This window comes from Lonchura striata, chromosome 7 (assembly GCF_050655825.1).
Source record: "Lonchura striata isolate lonStrDom1 chromosome 7, ASM5065582v1, whole genome shotgun sequence".
NCBI classification, from domain to species: domain Eukaryota; kingdom Metazoa; phylum Chordata; class Aves; order Passeriformes; family Estrildidae; genus Lonchura; species Lonchura striata.
The window spans coordinates 13977070-14000864 of NC_140709.1; the positions used below are offsets into that span (position 1 = coordinate 13977070).

Here is a 23795-nt window from a genome sequence, read left to right on the forward strand (position 1 = left end):
CCATGCATTCACTACATAGCTGGGCTTAGGAGGAGTAGGATAAATTGCAGTATCGGAGGCAAAAGAGGTCCCACTCCTGAGCTAACACCCTTGGACCTGAAAGCACTGTCACATCTGAAAGCACTACTGAAGAAAAAAAAAAGGGAATTTTCATTTCCTTATTCAGAAAAAGATTATTTCAAAGGCTGGATATGCAAAAGTATTCACTGGGGCAGGAAAGCTATACGTCTGTAGGTTAATGGGAACAGCATGGCCTTGAGATCAAGTAATTGGCTGATGGAAGCCACAGGGCTGACACAGATTTCCTAACATACCTGTGTTTTCCCACAGACCTAGTGAATCCAATCCTTAGATAAAAAATTATTGTCAGATACCCTTCTGTTATCTCCTCCCTTTAACCCTTTTGGGGAGCTTTTGTGGTTTTTTTGCCAGAAGCAACTGCTATTTAAGATTAGGAGAGAGTTCACTCAAATAGAAAATTAATGATTAATCACACATTTTCCCCACCAGCACTCTACTCCCATCTTTTGCTCTGGGTTCCTTTGCTGCCTCCTGTCCCACATGATAAGTTGGCTGAGAGCACTGAGATGCTTTTTGTTCAGTGCCCAGTCTCAGACTCCCCTGGAAGCATGCTGGGCTGCATGCTGCTACCCTTGACAACATCACATATTTCCCATTAGTGATGGGTGGAAAGGTCAGGCAGGTCTCTTTAATGGCCTGTTTGAGAGCAAATAGCCTTGGGAAATGGCTCTCTGATTTCTGGGAACCCCACTCTATTCAATAAGCAAAGAAAGAAGTCCCCAAAAAAGTGACGATAACAACACATTAAAGGGAACTTTCTCATGTGAGTTTGGACCTGCCAGAATCCTCCTACATAACTTGGGTATAAGTCTTCCAGTGATTTTGGTGGTGGGGAGGGCAGCTTTAATAAGAACACAGAGAGAGACAGGAAGTGTTGCACAAATGCAGAGGGGTTAAGCACCAGGACCTAACTGTGCATGCCATTTTGAGTAGTGTGCCACAAAATTTCTAAGACAGTCCAGGCCACTGGCTGTAACATAATAAAGCCATCACAGCTACAATCCTTCACATCACCTGCAAGCAGCTAGGGAACCTTTTCTCAATAGAACTTCTGAAATTTCTTAGACATCACAGAATCATAGAATCATACAATGGTTTGGGTTAGATCATCTAGTTACAACCCTCCTGGCATCTTACACTAAATCAGGTTGCTCCAAGGCCACCCAACTTGTCCTTGATCATGATGATGAAAGATTTAAATGTAAAAACTTCACATGACAACAGTTCTAGAAACCCCTTATTTTACCTCTGCACATTGTGTTTCTTACACAGAAGAAGCAGTAATTAAAAACATGCCCATCAGTATTTTCATAGAGAAGCTATCAAGTGTAAATGAATGTCACGCTGTGGAGCTGAAGCCAGTGCAGCAACGTCAGGAGTTTTTGCTATTATTCCTCTGTCTTTGTTTTATGCCTTGCTTGGCTCTATCACTAAATGTTCCAGAGCTCTCTACCACAAGCCCAGAGTGTGGAAATGCTGACTGAAGTAATTTACTGCATCTATGTTCACAAACAAGCTGTTAGTTGCTGTTGGCATGTAAATAAGTCACTGTTCTTTCCATCCTATAGCTGTTAAATAAATACTGTGAGCCAAGTTCAGGGCACTGATTTCTTGTAGGTGGTCACTGAGATGATTTCACAGAAATATCCTGTGACAATTTTGCAAAACAGGATGGCCTCAGCCTGAATTTCATTACTCTGTTTTTTTCCACTTCCATCCGATGGTGACTATGTTTCTGCTGTCACAGGCAGGCTGTTAATTCATCCTGACTCCATAACAGACACCAGGAAAATGGAAATTTTGTCCACTCTCCTTAGTGTTTAAGGCATGTGCATTAAAAATAATCTGTATTCTGGCATAACCTAGAAGTCCTAGTCCATGTCAGCTACAGACAGGCTGTGTATGCACACTTACAGTGACTACAAGCCACTGACTGCAGCACAGCATGCAGACAGCCAAACAGATAGCTTTAAATGGTAGCTATATAAACAAGGCAGCTGGCACCCTAGTCCAGGCTGAAAAACTTTCAGTGGAGTAGGCAAATTAACCTCTGCAGCCCAATAAAATACATCTTATTTACAAATAACACCTGCCTGTACATTAAAACAAAAATACCAAGACTAGGGAGAAAGCAGGTGTGTCATCTTTATTCTACCAATGGCAAACTGGAGCAGAGATTAAATATTTTCCAAAGGTGCCATAGGAAGCCTGTGTCAGTAACTGGAGTTACTTGTGCCTCAGCCTGTGCTGTAGCCACAGGTTTCTCCTTGCTCTGAGCACAGTGTAGATTCATGGCATATGCTGATGTAACTACTTTGACCCAATAAATGCCATCCTCAGTTTTCACTTGTTAAAAGGACAGAAACAGTCAGACTGTGTGGGACGATGAGCAATGCAAATTGAAAGTCCTACTTTCAATCTTACTCACTAATAGTAGACATTTTAGGAAAGGGAGTCAGCAGCAAGTTTTACACTTAAAAGTAATAACATCAACAGCAGTGGATAAGGGTTTGGGAAGTGGATTTAATAGGTGTGTCTAGATTTGGCTAAGAATGAAGAGAGCATTTTCTTTCCACTGGTTGCTGGCTAATAAAAGCAAAGGGGTGGAATACATCCAACTTGCAAAACTCGAATACAGTTACTGCTATCTGCAAATGGGTGCCCCTCCCCGCTCATGTGAGCTGCACAGGCAAAAGAGAATGACACATGTGCTGTTTCCTTTTCCAGTTGTGGAGGGGTCAGGAGCCAGGCAAGGAGAGCCCGAACAAGAGGAGCATTTTCCTGGGTTCCTCCAGCTGTTCTGTTCAATCCCGCCGTCAGTTCTGAGCAGGGAAGAGAGGCTGTCACCACAAATAAGGCATTTTTCAAAGGCGTAAATTATGAGTTCCCAAAACAATGCGACATCTCAACCACGTGAGTACCCTTACCCCCCTCCCCCCTTACAATAAGAGTGGATTTATCAGTCCGCTGCTTAAGGAGCAGATTGTCTAATGCAGTTAGTATGGGAAAAAAAAAGAAAAAAAAGAAAAAAAAAAAAGCCTGAGATTAATCCTGAAGGAAAAAAGTTGTGAAGAAGCTGTTTTCTTCCTTAATTCTTTGTGTGTGTGCGTGCGCGTGTGTGAGGGGAGAACTGAAACGGGCTCTGCAAACTCTGGCTCCTGAACAGCACCAAGCAAAGCTAGTAACGTTTCCGCCTAAACCCCAGCTTAGAAAAGTTTCATTTGAATGTTTTTCCCTCCCCCCACTTCAGGAATGAAGTTATAGAGCATTTTGAAAGCGTACTGACGCTTTTCTAAGACAGTAATGGTGCTGCCCAGCTTGCGTTTAGAGTCTCAAGCTGTCTGTGTGTAACGTGAGACTCAAGCCACAAACTGACGGTCTATATTTAAAGCCACAATGTGTTTCTGCTCCTGAAAATTTAGAAACATGGGCTTAAAGACAAACAAATTGGTTCTTCAGCAAGAGAGGGTACAGGAGGGCAAGTCCTCTGTTTCCATAACTGCATATTTCAGTAAATTTTAAAAGAGAGAATTTGGCCCGAACAGTCAAGCGAGCACAGAGGCTCAGCTGCACTATGGTAATGTTCATTTTGGGACAGTATTAAAAAGAAAAGTGAAGGAAAGAGTGTGGGTTATGATTTGCTAAGCTGTGAAAAACTCTTGAGTTTTTGGTGCTGCAATATATATATATATATTTTTTTTTTCTTATGGCTTTAGTGTGATCTTTCTTGTTTTAATTCAAGAAAGTACATTTGTTGTATTTTTAATAAATTAACTGCCAATAGCAGAATTGTTTGTCAGACCATGGTGTCAAAAATGAAGGTAGAAAGTACAGACAGCCCTGCTGGGAGCAGCCCGCAATTCAGGATTTGATCCAGATACTGCTATAAGGATATTTGTTCTGTATGGCTGTAGACACTGACAAAGTTTTCCAAACTTTGAATGAGGCACGCTGATCCAGAGAGAAGACACAGCAAGCAGAATCTGTGGCATTCCAACCAGCAATTTCTAGTTACCCTTTAGTCCATTTTGCAGATTCTAACCAACAAAAAAGATTAGATGTTACCTTTATATTATATTCTACTCCATTCTGCAGTTTAGAATATTGTATTTTGTTTTCTGTTATAGCCAGGAAAGATACAGGCAGGCTAATTCAGCATTCTGAGATCTTGGGTTTGGCACAGATTGTGTAAATTACTGCTATTGCTGCTTTCCAAGCATGTCCAGGAGGGTGGTCATGATTCACTGAGGTTCTTCTTGTGTATTGTGAAATATCAACAAGGGTCCAGACTCAGTCTTGTGTATTTAGTGACAAGCTTGGCCAAGTGACACATCCAGGACCAGCTCTACAGTTCTGAATACATTACAAACAACCTCTCTGGCAGACCCAGGTTGTCAACCACACCGAAGGCCCTAGGGGGAAACAGGAAGAGGAGTTCATGTCCCATGGGGCCTTTTGTCTCCTCATAATGAAAAAAGACAGATGCATCAGCTTCTGCTGTTTTTTTTTCCAGTATGTGGACAGGAATTCTTAACTTGAACTATTTTAAGATCATAAGATTCTCTCCATGAAAACAAATTACTTTCAATCCAGCTAGGAGTATTCTGGCTGAAAAATAGTAATGATGTATTGTCTTTGGTTGGGGATTTTGGTTTTGTTTTGTTGTTTTGGGTTTTTTTGTTTTGTTTTTTTAATTAGATGGATAAAATTTATAGATTAGGAACAAAAGTTAAAGGTAAGTCTAATGATACCATATTTCTGTATAATGTAAGTTTGGTGCATTGATAATGGTTGAGGTTTTAAGGGAAGGTCTTTGGGAAAAGGGCCTTATTTCCTATGAAAATTCCTGCTATTTTTGTAAGAAACAAGACAAGAAACAATTGAAAGTTCAGTGTATTGACAGGCACCATGCAGCATGGACAGCAGATGTTTGCCAGAGTGGTAGAATAATTGGGAAAACAAATTTGCTTCATAGCCACACAGAACATCTTTGAGATGGGTGTGAAAATGCTTAAAATAATCATCAAAAACCTTTTGATATGTATACCGAACATATGAATTCTTTGCTGAATACCTGCAGGTGAGACCACAGAGCAGCTGCCAACTGATGTAAACTGAACAGTGTTAAGTAACCTAATTGCACATGTACTTTGCTTATCTCCTTGTATTCACCCATGGCTGATAAGGAATTTTTATTCATTCTATAAATGCGGTATGATCCTGTCAATCCAAGGACGGGGGAGCACACACTGTTTCAGATTTTAAATATTCAACTCTGTGAAGTCTGTAAATGTATTCTACCTCTATATGGGGATGCTCCACCATCTCACCTTGGATATTTCCCATGTCCAGCTCAGATATCCCCCAGATATCTGAATGGGCTCTCTGTACACGTAACAGGTGAGTGGGACAGTAACTCTGTGATGCATTTGCTTCCTGCTCAGATGAACGAGCGTGACTTAACTATGAAACCTGAGGAACTCCACAGGTTTGGCAGTCTCAATTCAGCTGGCAGCTTTTGCCCTCTTCCTGTTAGACTGCAGTGACCCTGTCTTGAGGCAGTGGGACAGCTCAAACGAGGTGAAGGATTAGGACAATAAACGTCACCAAGTCAAAGGTTCAACCTGGGAAGGCAGTGATCTGTGCAAAGCCATCTTTTTGGGTCAAAGGTGTTCACCCCTTTGGAGAAGGTGCTCGGCAATTTACAGGATTTCATCTGTACCAGCAGGCTGGGAATGTTTGTGTGGAGTCTCTTATACTTCAAATGACATCTGTCAGAGGAGGTAGTGGTTAAGGAGAACAGTTTGTGGAGGCTTTTCTTCCTTATCACCCATCAACAGATAAGATCCTCTTCCTGGGGAGATGGCAAAGCAGTATGATGTGTGCAGTGCAGAAGAATTGGCCCAAAAGGAAACCCAGAAGCAAGGCTGGTCCTCAGGCCATGCCCCAGCTGCAGAGGAAGGATAGAGGGTGAGGAAGAGGGTGAAGCAAACCCTTCCTGAACTGTATGCACTCCCTCTGCATTGCCAGCTGCCCTCCAGCAGTAACCCAGGCACTGCCCTGCTCAGGAGAGCAGAGTCTGGTGCTCTGTTTTACAAGCAAGAGGTCTTGGCTCCATCAGCCCCAGCTTCTCCACCTGCCCCAGTGACAGAGCTTCTGTCAAAATGAGTCACATATGTGTGGGCTGTCCTCTCAGAGAGGCTGAGACCTTGCAAATGTGATAAAGGCAGAGTGACTTCTGGCTGTGAATGGGGAGTGTGGTTCTGAGAACAGCCTTTCCACATCTTCAGCTCATAATGAGATATATTTTGGGGCTGCAAACTGATTCTTTTGTATGTTCTGGAGCAATACCACTTGTCTTTCACACAGGGTTTGTGAAAAGCCTTGAATGAACCCTTTAGGTTTTTAATTGTGTTATTCACACCTTGGCAATATATGTGATTTCATTGCCCTTAATCAACAGAAGTGCTTGCCTGTGACAGTAAATGATAAACAAAAACAGAAGCTATTGATTATGAAAATTTGGTCTTCATGAGTGAGCATTTATACACAAGGAAACCTACAGATTATAAGAACCTCTCATTTTTAGCACAGAAATCTCAAAACCTATCCTACAAGTATTTATGTAAATTGAATGTTTCTGCTTGCATGTTTGTTTCCTACCACTGTGCATACGATTTGGGAAGTTTGGCTTTATATCCCAGGGCTCTCCTCACACCCTTACTGTCTGACACATTTATGTGAAAGTCTAGGAATTGAAAGACTCAGAATGCACCTGAAATTGCAGTAATTAACAGCAGATATGTTGGCAAACCACTGAGCTGGGGAGAACAGGGAGGATGTCGACTCAAATAGGATCTTCTGTTTTAAAATACACAATTTTCAGCATTGCTGAGCATCATTTAAAAAATACACATTAGATGTTAAAGATTCAGGTTGTGGCTAGTTGTGTGCTTAAGCCTGTTAATATTATAGCATTATGCAGTGTCTGCATCTCATTGCTGATACTGCTGCACCTTTATTTCTAGGCTCTTGTGTAATATACCCTGTATCCATCACTGTTCAAATGACTGAGTCCAATCAGCAAAGTCTTTTGTCAAACAGGCTTTCAGGACTGCATTGTCTAATGAAACTCTGTTTGTGTGTGTGCTCTGTGCAGTGCCTGTCTCTATTGTTGGGGAGGGATCAGTATTCCTATAGCATAGAGAAATTCAAGCCAAGAGAGGGATCTGATTTTGCTAGGTGCTGTACAGTCACCTCTTCTTCAAAAGGCTGGTAAAGAGAAGAGATTACAGGTGGGAGAGAAATCACTGCTCTCCATGGACACTGCTAGTGAGGCAGCTTTTATCTGGGAAAAGCTGGGGTGGTAGGAGTTGGTTTGATTCCAGTAGATTCACTGGTGCAACAGCTCTTTGCTTCCCACTGCCTAATTTTATAATGCATGCTCAGGGAAAAACACATAGCTCAGAAGTTATTTAGGAATTGGCCTGCTTGTTTCCCATAGAAAGATCAGAAAACCTTTGAAAACAGCATTTGACATGAGTAGGAGCTTTGTTTACAATTTTTTGCTTCACATACAATTTGTGATAGAAAATGCATGAAAAGCCTAGATGCCACAGTGACAAGAATATAGGAACACCTTAGGAGGGCAAGTGTTCGGGCAGCAGACAGTTGTGTTTTACTTCCTTAATTTTCTAAGTCAGATGGATTTGACAGCATTACCCCAGTAATGATCAGATGAAAAATTCACCAGCTGCTAAGCATTCTGAAAAACTGCTTAGAGAATGGAGAAAAGTATCACTTGGAAAAATCAGGGTTTGTTTGCCAATAATTTATGAACATGAATGGAGGAAAGGCCTCCCTTCCCTGGATAATTTATTTGTAACTGATAACTGCATCAAGTACCAACACTGCTATGCTATAACAGACATGCAGCTCATAATTTGACACTGAAATAAGATCTGGACTCCTCTCTTTCTCGAAGAGTCAGCACAATCTAATTCACACCAGATTCCTGTCTCTGCTATGTTAGCTTGGAAATCAAATGCACTGCCTGTGGTAAACTGATCCTTTATTGCAGATGTACCTTGCACGTGTAGTTTCACCAATGAGACAGCTGGCCAAGTGATTTTCCTCTTAATTAATCATCTCATATGCAAAGGACGCCAGTTTCTCATATCTTCTTCTCTTCTGACATATGTTTCACCACAGGGTTCTTCCTGATGAAGCAGAATACTTCACTAAAAATCTCAATGGGTTAAACTTGTTCTGCTGCATTGGAGTTTTAAAGTGATTTTTCTTTCCTTTCCTCTGCCTCTCTTTTTCATCTTAAGAGGGAAGAAAGAATTCAGTTATTTCGTGAGGGTCTCTACCTCTTTTTTCTGCAGATAAGCTCTGAAACAGAGTTAAGCTTTTTATCAGTAAGTTGCAGGGGGGCATTTGAACACACCCTGAGACAGTTCTTTGTTATTTTGAGTGATAAATGCCTATTTTACTGGGGACTACATGTTTAAAATATCTAGTTTTACGAGGCAGTCCACACCATAGAGGACATGTGTGACAAGTTCATAGCCATACAGAAACAGACATCAAATCCTTACATATGTGTAGGTGTTTACAGTTGTGAGCAGAGCCTCTTTCAGTAACACCAAACCTAGAAAACGAGTTTGAATTCTGTCTGTTCACACATATATACACACAGAGTGTAAGTACATACAACATACCTTATATCCGTATGCATACATACACAAAGACATGAGGATTTATACCCACCATCCTTTCCACTACTTTACAGGTTTATATTCCTTTTCTAGCTCATCTGTGCTGGGAGAATTTGGTAGTTGCATCTTCAGGACAATTTTCTAGAAAAACTGATCATATTAGTGTATTCATGCCAAAATTAAAGTTATTCTTCAAAAAAACTACCCTCCTTTGAAAACAAAATACTTATTCAAAAATCAATTCAATCCTGTTACATAATTCTGTGACCCTCTCAAACAGCTGAGAAGATTAATTTATGCTGGAAGAGATTTTACAGCACTGCTATTCCAGTTTAACCTTTTTTTGGTAGGCAAACATCTCTGGTGTTCATCTTGTTTTCTTTGAAAAGCATTCTTACTAAGACAAAAGTAAAATGCTTCTTGTCTGCTAATTGGATGTTCCAAAAATTTCAGTCACTTAAGAAGGGATGAAAAAGCAGGTCTTCATGGCTGACTTAAGATAAACGAAATAATCCTCAGGTAAGACAAATAGACCACTTAAATACAAGTGATTAAAGAGTTACCTGTATGAATGAGTAGAGAGAAAACATATTTCTAGTGGATGGTGAAGAGTTACCATAAAAATGTAGTCATCCAAGAGTTCAGGAAACTTGTGTACATTTTCAAAACCTGATGTTTAAAATGACATGCTGTTTTTTTATATTTTATTTCTGTCTTCTAGAACATATTGTTGAAATCTGCTTGCCGGATTTTCTTAGCATGTATTAGGGCTAGAAGTTTATCAGTTTATTATTAAATATTCTAGTCTTTTATTTCCTGAAACTTATAACCAGCACTCATGAGCTAACTGAGGTTGCTCTTTTAACTGCCAATGGTTCATGCAAGTGTAATGAGCACGTTCCCAGTCCCATCCAACAAAGCAAGCAGGAAATTAAATCCTTGATACATCTGTGACCTCTCTCACACCTGCTCTCTCATATTGTCTAGTTCAGATATCCTCTGCACCTAATCCTACCTGTCTGTCCCTTTCTTAGCCCACCAGTAAATGGTCATCTCTGAACATTCGAGACACACACAGGTCCCAGCTGTTAAATGCAATTTCCCTCCTTCTCTCAAGGACCTTCCAAAGTCCTGACAGTGGGAAGGAAGAAAAGAACAGGTCAGGAAGACATAGATCTTTCCCTGTCACCATCTGGGCTGAGGCTTTGTTTTCTTTGGGAGTTGCCCTCTCTTCCACTCTTCCTCTTCTCTACTGATCTCTCTTTGCTCTCTCATCTTCACAGATTGCTATGAAACAACACCTCCCCTCTGCAGATCTTTCCTGTTATCACAGAGCAATTTTTATTTATAACTGGGACATGCTTTTTTACATTCTGAATGACACGACTGGGAGAGATGATGATTGTCTATCTCTCTTGAATTTCCATAATTATGTCAATGGCCTTTGATTTTTGGACTTTATTGCATAAAATTCCATTTTTAGAAGCTATGCTACCTGTTACTAATGACAATTAAGCCCTTGGTGGAAACAGGGGCTCAACACAAAATTAGGCTGCATCTCTCTCTTCAGAAACCCCTGCATAACATGCTGGATACACCAGGAAACAAATCTGCAATTGGGAACCAACTTTCAGCTTCCCCATTGCTTTGGGAAAAAAGGGGGTTTTCACTCTTTTGTAAGACCACTCAGTGTGTTCTGAACACTGTCACTTTTCCTGTTACTCAACCTATCCCTGCTCCAGTCATGAAGAAGAGCAGAATGAACAACTTCTGCTAACATCACCAAAGCCAAGAAGAACCTTGGTTCTTAACCACCAGGTCAGAGAGAGGAAGGCCAGATTGGCTGGGACTTTGCAAAACATGGTCTAGTGGAAGATGTTGCTGACCATGAGAATGTGGTTGGAAACTGATGGTCTTTAAGGCCCCTTCCAACCCAACCCATTCCATGATTATATGATTCAAAGGGGGCTTGGTAGGTCCTTCTTGTGAAGGCTGTGTCCACCTAAGGTGAAGAAATGCATTCTTTTGAAACCTTGCTGATTGCCTTTGGCACTTTACCACCTCCCACTAAGAGCTGTCTACTCATAACACCTACAGCTCAAGCAATGGGTAGTGACTGGACCAATGAACATCCTTAAAAAAGTGAAAAATACCCTTCTGTCGTACCTTTTCTGAATAACTGAATGGATCTGGTTCCTCACAACACCTCTTCCCAAGTCAACCATCCCACACCCTGACCCAAGAACCCACATCTGATTTGTACTTGCTGTACAGGGGACAATTTGAAATTACTACAAATCCAAGCCATTACCACAAGGGTAGTGACACATCACCACATGGCATAGCAAGAGATGGAAGAGGTGGTGTTATACAGCCCCCAAATGAAGCTGGTTTTTTCATGCCTTTGGTTATCTGAGTCTTTCCTCTGTCTCCAGCTCTCCAATTAATGTCTCCTTCCTACTCATGATTAATAGCAAGCTTTCCACTCACATCCTTTCCATTTCCTCTTGACAAAATACAGTCTTCTTCATTGCAAAAGTGCATCCTTTTTACTTTGCTTACTCTGTAAATTTCTCAGGGCAGAATGATCTCTCCCTTCATCTCCTTTCTAAACAAGAATCACCAAATAATTATTTGACACTTTGGTGCTTATGTGGCACTGACCACATCTGTCTTCCCAAGTTACCTCATCAAGTTTCTGATTCTGGATAAAGATTTCAGCCTCCTGAAGCATGAAGATAAAATGCAAAAAACAACCTTAGGTATGACTTCAACCGGTAATGCATATCAAGCTGGAAGGACTTTAGGGGTTTCTCCTTGAAAATGTTTTTCCCCTAAACACATTTATTTGTATTCTCTGAGATAGTCTCTAGACTGCAGAGATCAAAGAGAGCTGGAAATCCAGCCGGGTTTTTAAGTGCATTAAAGGTACTGTGTTTCAAAGCCACATGCCTGAACATTTAAGCACCATGGAAGAAATGAAGTAGCAGGTGGTAATACATGTAAACATGGTTGTTCTAATTTTAATACTTTTCAATTTGTCAAAGCCTAACTGTGTGAGAAAGAGCCAAAATAAAGGATGCTGTGGGCACATGCAGACACACATGAGAGCATAAAACCCAAGGACTTCAGCCAGCTTTGGGTTTTCCCTTTCAGCCACATTTCTGATCTTGTAAGTCATTTACAAGTTACAAGGATGTGTATTTACCAGACTTATGTGGAACCTGGAAAATCTAAGCATGGAGTGCTTCTTGAGAGATTTGAATACAGAAATATAATTCCCTGCTGCACTTTTTTTTTTGCTGAGGTAAAAAATATAAAATGCCATCCACTATAGAATAGTGGCATATTGTAAATGTCTGCATATTGTGAATATATATATATAGGGAGACACAGTCTATAATGTACCTCACTTAGCAACTGAGACATTATATAATATTTTCAGGTGCTTTCACAGAGTCAAAGTGAGACAAAATAAGACTTTTTATTACTCCTAAAGAAATGAGAAAATATTAACAACTGCTGTCCACCAGATCTAACCCCTTTCCTATCATAAGTTTTTGTGCATGTTTTCTGTACAGCTCTAGCTGTAAGTTGAAAACTTCATCACCTAAGATCACCTGAGATCCTGGCCTGTAAACAAATACTCAACTATTTCTGTGTCCTTCCCGTTTCTGCAGTTTCTCAGGAAATGCCTTACTTACTGCAAGTTGCTCTTGCAGGGCTGAAATCTGTTGTTGAGATACTTGTACCCCAGAACTTGAGATTGCTCATACTGATTTTATTGGATTTTGTATCAGAATTTGCTTATTTCAAATCTTAAGTTTTTAATACTACTCTGCTTCAAATGCCTTGGTTTAGCTCACAGCAGCTTCATCTACTATCACCACAGATTTTATTGAAGGCAAAGTGATTTATCAATGGTAACTAGAACTCTTGTAGGAAACTTGAAGACTGGGGGTAGTGGGGAGCAAATAAAGATAAACCGATCCTGTATGCTCCCAAAGAAAACCTCCTGCTGATTCAAGGTTCTTGCACATTAAGAAAAGATGTCTGTAGCTCCTGAGCTCATTCCCCCTGTGGATTAATGATCCATAAGGGATTCTTTGTACCAAGGAGGAGTAAATCACCCCTCCTGCTTTTGGCAGGCAGGAACATAACTGGGGAGATAAATGCTTTTACATTTCTCTGAACTTTGCTGTTGCTCCTGGGTAAAAGATTTCCCTTCTGGAATCCATTAAAATCTGTGAATCTCAGACAAAGACTCTTCTTCCTCCTCCCACATTCTGTGTGAGATGCTTAATCTTAGCATCCTGGGGACATAACCATTTGTGAGCTGGAAGCAGAGCATGAGCTGAGCCCTTCTGCTCTCAAGGTACCTCCTCTGGCTTCCTTTGCTTGCAATGAATGAAACCTTTCATTTTGACAGCCTCTGACTTATGTCAGAAAGTTCATGACTGACTGGAGCAAACAATGGGTTGGCAGAGAGGTTTAAAACTCTTTAAAATGTGGCATTGCTTAATAAATAAAGATCACCTTTAAACACAGGGGAGAAAGTGAGATGAGGTACAGCTGCATGACACTGTTTTTAAGAAAAAAATGCAGCCTGGTCTTTTCCTCCCTATTCCTCTCCATGAATTGCATTTCCTTTAAGGAAAAGGTCATGCCTTCTTTCCCAGGCTGTAACAAGCCTTCCCCAGACAGGAAGCATATCCTGTGTCCTGTTTCCTCCAGAGCTCAGTAGCAGAGCAGACAGGAGTGTGACTTCCACGCTGCTGCTCACACTGTGCTGTTTCTAAGTGACCTGAGTACCAAATCTCTGACTGAACCTTCCCCCTCAATCGTGGTGCAGCCCCTGGGCCTTGCAGAGCTGGCAGCTGCTGAAGGTGGCCAGAGGGAGAAACACAAGCTCCTCCCTTTGGAGGTCTGGATGGCTATTTTTGTCAGATATGAAACTGCAGCAGTCATTGGGGGGAGATGTGGGAGGGGGTAAAGCACATGTTCTGTAATTGAAGATTGTGTCTGTGATTTATTCCAGAAGAGAGGGGTATATTTTCCTCATTGAATGAGAAAAAGAGACTTGGAAACCATTAACAGGTAGTACATGCCATTTTCCACCCAAGTGATTTCCTTCACAGCTCACACCTGAGAAGAAGCTGGGGATCAACCCTCCCCTGTCATGCCCTGCTGCCTGCAGCACAGAGCAAGGCCCAGGACTTGTGGGTGGCCAAGGGAAGTTTGCCAGGGAAATACGGATAAATGTGGGTGTTCAGCTTTGCAATTGATTTTGTTTTCCACTACTTGGCACTTCAGGGCACCAGCTTGCTGTCTGTGGACATGAGCATCCATATCCCTTAGAGGATAATTTCCTCCCACTCCTCCTGCACTAAAAATATCCTTGGTGAGAGGAGATGTAGCAAGAAATGCAAACTCTGTCTCTTAACAGACACAAAGCCATGGCATGTCAGCTGTGGCCAAGGGTCATACGTCTCTCCAGACTCCCAGGGACACACACACCTGTCTTTTCCATTCCCAAACCTTGCTGGGATATTTCCAATCCATCTTCTAGCTAATGGGATTTGGTACCAATTTTCCCTGTCCTTTGTTTCAGTGCCATTGCATGATGAAGTGATGATGTAGCATTACAAGAGCTGCCTGTGTGTCTCCCTTAGCCCTCACCACCTGTTGGGTTACACCAGCATCAGGAAAAGAGACTTCCTTTCCCAGGGACAATGCCACCTCTTCCCATCTGCTGCAGAATCCATGACAAGTGATGGCCAGTGTGGGTTTGATCCTGATGGTGCTGGGTTTTCTTGACTAACCAGGATTTAAAATCTTTTTAATCTCTGCCCATGGAAGTGCTGCATGGACTGTCTTACCCACTAGAGCCAGTAGCAGATGCTTAATGGAGAGTTAAAGCACAGGCTGACCACCAAGGGATCTGAGGAATGGGAAAGTTTTGAGCCAGAATTAGTAATTCAGTATTTAAATGGGTGCCTTGGGGTATCAAAGCTTTTGCATTTACCAGAGTTTCTCATATGACATACTTTAACCTCCTGCTCACTTCCAGACTCAGCACTTGGTGGGACTGAGCCTTGTCTGCCACTCTTCTTGAACAAGATCTTTTAACTTGTAGTTGAAAGAATTCAATCTTTGAAGCTCAGCATTACTGAGTGCACAGCTGGTGGCAGGGAGCAGGGAACTCCTCTGTCCAGTTCTCCAAGGTAACTCCAGTGCTTGCAGGGGTGTGTGACCATGACTTTATCATTTTGTCCCCTCCATCTGTGCAGCAGCTGCCCACCCCAGCAGTGATAAAGGCTTTTGTCTGAAGCCAGCTGTGCAACCCAGCACAGCACAAAGGTGCTGGTAAGCCTAGCCCCTGTCTTGGAATGCAGCCAGGATAGGGAACATCCCTGCCACCCCTTCTTCCCTCCTCATTAAGCAGACCTCCTGCTTCTCAGGCAAAAATATCCAGTGTGAGGTCTTTAAGAGTTAAAGCCAGACTGCTGTGTATGGCCCTTCTTTATAAAGCATGTGCATCACCTGGAGAGCACTTCTTGCTGACTGTGTCCTAAAGGGATTCCCAAGAGCAGAGGTAGAAGGACAATCCTTAGAGCTCCTGCCTGTGTGTTTAACACTCGTGGTGTAGCAGGGGAACAGGGAAAGACTACCACGTCTTGTGAGATGAGCCTGATGGATTTGGAAAGATAAGACATTGAGGTCTTGAGGAAGAAGGAATTAAAATTGACAGAGAGGCCCTGTGAAGCTGGGGCCTGAGGCCTGTTTTATCCAGTCCTTTTAACTTTTCTATTTGATTTATACAGACAGAACCAAAAATATGCAAAAAGGAAGTGGGCTTTGCACCTCTCCTGTAATAGATACATACTTGTGTCCAAGCCTTGCCATGGCATGAAGTACAGCACAGCTCCCCCTGAAATAAACTGCAGCTCACACATATCTCAGGGTGGAACTTGGCTCTTAAACAAAATTTAATGGGAGTCTGCTCTGGCTGAACTCTACTTATGACTTCATATTTTCCAGGGCTCTGCTACTGCTGTTGGCTTGTTCATTTTTCTTCTTCTTTTTTTTTTTTTTTTTTTTTTTTCATTCTCTTTATAGTAATAGGTGTTTCAGTGGGATAACTTGACCTTATGAGACTGTTCCAAAGTATACTTCTCTGGAGGCAGTGGTAAATAGTTTTGCTATATTATGAAAGTACTTTGAGAAATTTTCAGGCTGTCTCATGACTGCTTGAGAAGGCAGACTTCTGCAACCTGTTCAGCAACATCAACTAGTCAATTAAACTAGGAAGTTGGGGAGCAGAGAAGGTGGACAGAGGTTATATATTATGTTTCTGGCTTGATTCTATCATGTTTCTCATACTCATAAAATTGAGTTTTCAAAACTTTTACCAACTGAGCCCAACTGAGCAGGTGGAATGTGTGAGAGAAGTGATTTCGAAAGAAGCAGAAGCAGTTTAGCAGTGAGAGTCCTTGCAAATCCCACCTTGGATGTGAAGCACTTAGTGTTTCCTTGGTGTGTTGGGATCGTGCCCTGCTTTGAGCCAGCAGAGCCAGCAGTGGCTGCTGCTGCTGCTTGGCCACAGAGCCCCGTGGCTGCTGATGCTGTGGAGGAGCAGCACCTCTGGAGGAAGGATGGCACAGGGAAACAGCTCTGCCCTGGGTCCCTGACAGCTGAGAATTCTTAGTGCATTCCAATATAATCTTACATAGGAAATGCCAAGGCCAGCATTTTCCATGGCCTTCTAGAGCTACTGTAGTTCAAAGGAGTCACTGGACTCTGAATGTCTAGGGTTCTCTGCTCTGCTCAGAGCGCTCTAGAAGTTTCCATCTTTAACCAGCTGCTTTTCTCTTTATGCTTTTCTTCTGGGGAACTTGTTTTTCCTGCATGTAGATTTATGATGTACTTCAACCACTCAACAGAGCATTCCTGCTTTTTGCCCTCTCTCTGCACCTAGCAAACCGCTCCCTATTAATGACAGTCAGACTACAGACTGACTTGGATCAATCTACCAGTAAGTAAATAGCCCTCTAAGTAAACAGTAAATATGAGTAAAAAAATAAATATTAAATGGGGGGAGGGGCTTTGATTTTGGTGAGCTGTTTTCTGCTTGGAAGGAAAATGTTTAGGAACAAGAATGCCCTTTGCTGCAGGAACGCAGTAGCCAGCTCAAATCACAACCATTCACTGTTAGCTTTCCTCCATGGATATTTCATACACTTGGAGCAGCCCAAAGGCTTTACAGTAAGTGAAAAATATGTTGATCAGAGAAGTACCATAGCAAGCATTTGTTGGTATTGAAAACTACTAGACCATATTTCTTTGCTTAATGACACACATTAATCCTTCATTGAAATTTCCAGGGCTTTTCAAGCTGAATCTGGGTTTAAAGGTTTAAAATACAGTCCAAACTATAAAAATGTAGCATTCTGACCAAAAAAAAAAAGGAGCTGGAAAAAAAGTCTTAGCAATGTTCCTTTGTTTTTTCCTTTGCTGTTTAAATTACTAAGGATGTCATCTACAAGTTTGAAATGGTTTCAAAAACATGGCATTTTTTAAATTGGTGACCAGAATATGAATATTATCCAAGTACCCACTGCTACTTCTGTTTTCAGTCCGTTTTCCTAATGAAATGAGTCTTATGTGTTCCTGCTGTCTATCTGTCTGCCTAATCATCTGTTCATCCATCTGCCAGTTCTCATCAAGAATTTTTGGGTCCACTGACCAGTCTCAACCAGATTTGAAAGAGAAACAAGGGCCTTGGAAATTATTGTAATTTTCCATATTGCATGAAAGTCAACACTGTTTACAGAGAGCCAGTCAAGTCAACAGTAAAAAGGATTGCTTATTAGGAGATTAAACTAAATTAAGTTCTTTCATACTTAAGAATGTAGCAGCATCAAGTTTTGGCATGATTAGTTTCCTTCCATAAACATGACTCCAACTTAACAGGCAAAACACAGAGGTTAAACCCTATTTAAGCACCTAAAGGAGATATCAGGCCCTTCTGACCAGGGCATGTTGAAAGCTCTGCAAAAAAAAAAAAATGGGTCTCACTACCTCATAGCATGGTTAAGCCTTCAGCACAAGCTGTGGAAAGGGATGGTTAAGAGGTGCTAACAGTAATGTTTGGGATTTATTTTCCCTAATTATAGACTCTAGAAATCTAGGCTTCTTTAAGCTATTCTAAGTTTGCTTATGGTTGATGGGAAGCAAATTTCCACACCATACTCCAGGATTCACCACACTGTGTGGAGGCTGAATAGATCTTCTTGCAAGAAGGCATGTCAGAACAGAACAGAGCAGCTCCAGTTGGAAGGGACAACACAGCTATCATCTCGACCTGTTAGTGTCCTCCTGCAGCACCTGTGGAGACAGCTGAGCTGACACAGACTCCTTTCCAGCAATCAAACGTCTCATCAGGCTGGTTATTGGCCTCCCACCTACATGGTCCTTGACATTCATGTTGCATTAGGAGAGAGGAACATTAGCCATAGACTGTTAATGAATTTTGCAACGATGTAATTCTGTGCTAAAAACCATTCAGTATATGGCTTCAGTGCAGGTCTTTTCATGCTTAGCTCTGTTAATGTGTTCAATACGCTCTTTTCCAAATAATTCCAGACAGTTGTCCAAAAATAATATACAAACTATCCTTTTTTCTTTTTTTCCCAACAATTATTGCACAATCTGTCTAGAATAGCTCAGATGAGTGATAGATGGTAAAGAAGTTTTGCTAAAACTCCTCAACTCTGTTCAGACAGCTTGAACTGATACGTAAATGCTTTCCAGATAATAATGTGGCTTTTGTCATTAGAGCAAATATGCAAAAGATATCTGCATATTCATTGAAGAAACCTTGGGAAATAAGAAATATTGTTGCCCTGAGCTACTATTTGCCTTGCAAGTTTTTAAGGTGCTTCAATGTGTTTTATTTTCTTTGTTTAATGTGCTCAATATTCAAAGCAGTTGGAAGATTGTTTCCACTACAGATATCTCCATTAATAATATTAATCTCATCTGTGCTCCAGGAAAGATCTCTGTGTCCCTGAAGAACATATGCTAAACAACCTGACATTTCCACTTCCAATGCACAGTAGACAGTGCCTCAGGCACTGGTGTATGAGCTGGATGGAGCTGAATACAATTCATATCAAATAGGCCAGTGGATGGAGCACAGAGAACTCCCATTTCCAAGACTTATCACCTGTTGGACTGCTTTGCTTCAAAATATTGACAGTGGGAATGAGCATAAATGAAGAAACCTGCCTGTGTTGAGAAAATCATTATATTTTTCTAAGGATAGGAGCCTGGTTCTACAGTCTTTGAACTCTTACAATATTATCAGGCTTTCACCAGTTTCCAGGTGGTTTCTAGGTGACATTATGTGTAGTTTGATCATATAATCTGTAGTTTAAGCACAGAGTCAAGCTTTCTCATCTCAATGAGAAATAGACATTTATCAGCCTCAGTAGCACAATGGCTGTGTTTCTACCTCAGCATGTCTGTGTCCATTAAAATGAGTTTTCTGCCAGCAACAGAGTCAGTGAAACACCCTTGCTTTTGGATCTATGCCTCCTAAATCCCACCCCCAGTTTGCAGATGCTCTCTCCTTCAGCAGCTCCCCATGGGGAAGGGGAGCTGCAGGGCCTCTGGATCTATGTTGCCTGATAATGGAAAGCTCATGGGCACCAGACAACTGACTGCTGCTAAACAGAGCTTAAAAATGCTGAGTCCTTGCTGTCTTTGCTTTGGTGCTGGGCTGCTCTGGTCTCCCTTTTCTCTCCAGTCTGCAGTTTTCAGGAAAATAGAAGCTGTCCTTATCTTTGCCTGCTTTTCCTTTAAAAACAGTTGGAGTTGAATAATGGAGTTAAAATTTGTGAAGGATAAAAGGACAGTCAGGCAGATAGCAGGAACAGAGAAAATCAGTGCAAAAATGCTGTTGAATGTATTTGATGTTTCAAATGTTTCAAATTCTAGCAAGTAGTTCTGACTGTCTTAGTTAAGGGGACTAATTTTAACTAATGTTTGTCCTAGTGCCAAATCCATAAATGCTTAGTGCCATGTCCATAAAAGACTAATCTTTAGAAGTTATTTCAGTCATAAAATCAAGCACGACAACTTTAAGAAACAGAGATCACCTTATCCTCTTCTGAAACAATCAAAAGGCTTGAGAGTCAGGTCTGAGGCTGCTAGACCTGTTAGGTACAAATTAAAAGCTTGTCTTGGTAAATAATTACAAGCAGTTTAGCAGTTAAGATGTCTTACTGCTTCATGTAACCACTTACACAAGGGACTGGAAAGGAATAATCACCTACTCCAAGATCTTTTGGCCTCTGACTGTTCATTAAAAGGTTCTGACTCAAATTTTTATGCTTATGTTTTTAAAAGAAAAGGTTTAAAACAGTGGGATATGCTGTTTTTGTGGACCATTTCATAAGAATTGCTAGATAAATATCAGCTACAGGTTGTGAGATGGGGTTTCACTATATCAGTGGTCAGCTGCTTGGATTACCTGTGGTCATCTGCAACATTTGCAATGATTAATCAGTTATGCCAGCAACTCCTGTCTGTTCAGCTTTGACCTCAACGAAGGAGCAAATGACTGGTTTGTTCCCATTTTGGTTCAACAAAAAATGAATAGAACTTTAAATTGTTGACTTGGAGGAAAGTCAGGCAGAAATTATCAAGAATAATCAGATTCACTGGATATTTAGTGTTTCTTTCAAAACCCCCTCAATTATAAAGCCTTCAAAAGGAGTACTCTGCTCTGATGAAGAGGGAAGAGGTGGGAAGAGGAGATGCAAAGGCAGGAAAATGTCCTGATCATGGGCTTTACATGACAGATTGATTCATACTTCATTTGTCACTCCTTCCTCAATGAAACAATTCCAGGTCAATTTATCTTCCCAAGGAAAATGTTGTATATGAGCTGGCTTTGACTGCTATAGAGGAAAAATGTAAATGGTGGCCTGGTTACATTAACCTATTTCCATGGAAAAGTAAGGAAATTTTGCAGTGATATAACTATATATATGAAACAGACAAAATAGGACACAACTTCCAAATTGCCACATGCAGCATTTTTTCAGCAGATTGGACCTTCTTCCAGGTTCTCACACTTCATGCACCTTTGTATGATAAGAAGGCAACATTTGGTCTTCAGAAATTGAGCATCTTTCCCTTAGGAGCATGGGAAAAACTGGTCATTGCAACATTTACAGTATTTCTGGGGCATTGACCATTTTAATACTCTTGCAAGATGGACTTAATTGCCATCAGAATTGGTGGCAATTCTCAGGGTTCAGCAACCCTGAGCAATGAAGTTAAAGTCTCCAATAACTTCAAACTAAAAAAAACCAGTACGTGGTTGAAACTGTTCAAAGTGGAAGGGGAATTTGAGGGCACTGACAGTTCTTTTTCAGTTCTTTTGGGGGATAAAGAGAAAAGTTAGTTTAAAAAAAAATTCTGTGTGTTTTTTAGTTTATATAATCCTTTAAAACAAATTTTTTATCTTTTAAAATTTGATATGTGTTTTTTATTTCAAAATATAGACTATCTGTTCCTTTTAAAAGATCCTTATTATTTTTAACGTAAAAGAATTTCCCAAATGTCATTAATATTTTCTCCTTTTCCCTCTTATCATTAAGGGATATCATATGATTACTTTTTGACATCATATGATATATATATCATATTATTACTTTTGAGATACTTTTGTGTATCTCTCCATCTCTGATTTTCCCCAACACCCAATGTCAAGTCAGCTTCACAAAAGAAGGAGAAACTGTCAGTGAAGCCATTACTACCACAAACATTCTAAAACATATTTTCTCTTATTTACTTCATAACATTCTAGAATGGTCAAAAACGATTTTACTAACACTGTATACTAGAATCATATGAGATTAAAATTATGTGACAATCTAATTAAACTAATTTGATAATTGCTTTTTATCCTTTCTATGTTAGGAAGTGTCAAAAAATCTTGAACAGACCTTTATTTGAATGAAACAGTACTTAGTCTGTTTAGAATTAATGCCAAAGTGCTTGTTAGCTGGGATAACAAGAGAATTGGGCCCAGAGCATTTTAATTTTGTAGGTATTTTTAATCTGCAAGATATAACTTACATTTTCAACACAGTCCATTTACTTGTCCAAAAGATCATGTGATTGTTGTTGTTATAATACACCATTATTTTCCTTATAATAATTTAGTACACAAGTGGCAGCCAAATTATTCTGTCTCTTTTCCAGATTGACAGATGAGGAACTGTTCCTTAATTTTGAAAGAACAGCCTTAATGTGTTTCATAGTCTAATGGGAGATGGTGATGACTTTTTCAGCCGAATATGTCAAATTGATGGGTTCAGGCTGATGACCCTTCGGGACAAGAGATGCCAGCTCTGGCAGTGCACTGCACACTTACTGTTATATTAAAATAGGTAATGAATTTTTTTTCATTCAGAATGGCCTCAGTGTGATGCATCTGATATTGTAACGGGCCAGAGAGCAGCTTGAGCAATTAACATATTTCTAATATGAAGTTTTCAGAAGTTGGTTTGACTCATTTTTACAGATACAGCTGCAGTGAACCAGTTCTAACTATAGCTTGTAAATTAAATTGGTGTGCTAAGGTTAATAGATTAATGATTTTCTCATGAATGCAGTGTGTTGGCAAGGCACAAATATAAACCAAAGGGCAAGGAGGACATACTATAGTTGCATAAACAATGGAGGTGTTAAGAATTCATTAGTTTTTCTATATTATGTGTGTGATAAGAAAAGTCCTGCATCAGTGGAGAAAAACAGGGACACGTTAGGACCTGCTTCTCCAGTCAATAGGAGCCGGGACTGCAGAAGAGCATACAATGAACAAAAAGGTTGCCTTGGAAATAACAGTTATGATAAACACATTTTTATAGAAATAGTATTTTTTAAAAATTAAATTTCAGTAGTTATAGAAAAGGTTTTTAGCAGCTGCAAAGCTGCCTGGTAGACTCCATATACTCCTCAGTGCTTTCATAAGTTTATAATGTTTTACTGAACCCAGTCAAATACTTTAGTATCATTCTGAGTGGAGGCAATTAGAACCTCACCTAAGTTCTTTACATAAAAAGGCAGTCTTATTTTTAAATTACAACTGTTTAAAAATAAGGCAAGATTAGTATCGTATGTTATGCTATCTCTATCTGGCCTGAACCATGAACTGAATTAATGAACTATCATTCAGTTTGAGGATCTCCCTTGTTTACTGGACATGCATGGATAGACAGTACAAATGTTTAAGACAAAACCATTAAACATTTAATAGCCAAACTCTAAAGACACCTTTCAGCTTACAGACAGAGACTGCTTACACACCACTGCCTGCAAGAACTCAGTATTTGGGGCAGTTCTGCAAAGCAGATCCCTGGATACACTGAGATAAGGGTGGGTTGTTCCTCACTTGGAAAGTCCCATTAGCAGCAGATTTTCATAAAGTAATTAGGTGAGATTATTCAAGATGAAATCTTCCTGTGTATTTCCTAGCCTGCATGCCTAGGAAAGCCCTGAGAAGGAAATTACTGCCTTAAGGAGTTCAACCATCATTCACATGGAGTGAATAAATTCAAACCACTTCTTATGCAATGAGATCATCATTGCATAAGAGAGATCAAGAGAGACATCAAGAGAGAGAATAAGTTGCACAAGAAAGCACTTAAAGACCTACTTGAGTGTAATTTAGCAGCCAAGGCTTTGTCTGAGATTTTAACCTAGCAGTCAGCAATGGAGCATCATGATAAGAGATGCTGGGGTTTTTAAGAATCAAAAGCACAAGCTTGTGGGTAGGAAGATCCTGAAAGAGGGGAGCAGGAGCAGTGCTGCCTGACTGTGTTGTCAGAGCTGTTTATCATACTGATATCTGTATATTCACTCAGCCTGACAAACTCTAAAATGCAGGATCAGCCACAGCTGCATGGGAATCATGAC

At 40.5% G+C, this 23795-nt stretch overlaps 1 protein-coding gene across 2 annotated transcripts in view; it reads left to right on the forward strand.

Annotated features, from left to right (window-relative positions):
* Positions 1-2806: 2806 nt before the first annotated feature.
* The window catches only part of GYPC (glycophorin C (Gerbich blood group)), a 33077-nt gene continuing 12088 nt past the window's right edge, over positions 2807-23795 (forward strand). Inside the window, exons 1-2 of one of the 2 annotated variants that reach the window (XM_085584210.1) lie at positions 2807-2994; positions 16716-16836. In XM_085584210.1, coding sequence (XP_085440336.1) covers positions 2977-2994; positions 16716-16836 — 139 coding nt within the window. In that variant the 5' untranslated portion in view covers positions 2807-2976. The remainder of the gene's footprint in view (positions 2995-16715; positions 16837-23795) is intronic. The other variant, XM_021526316.4, reaches the window with a different exon arrangement.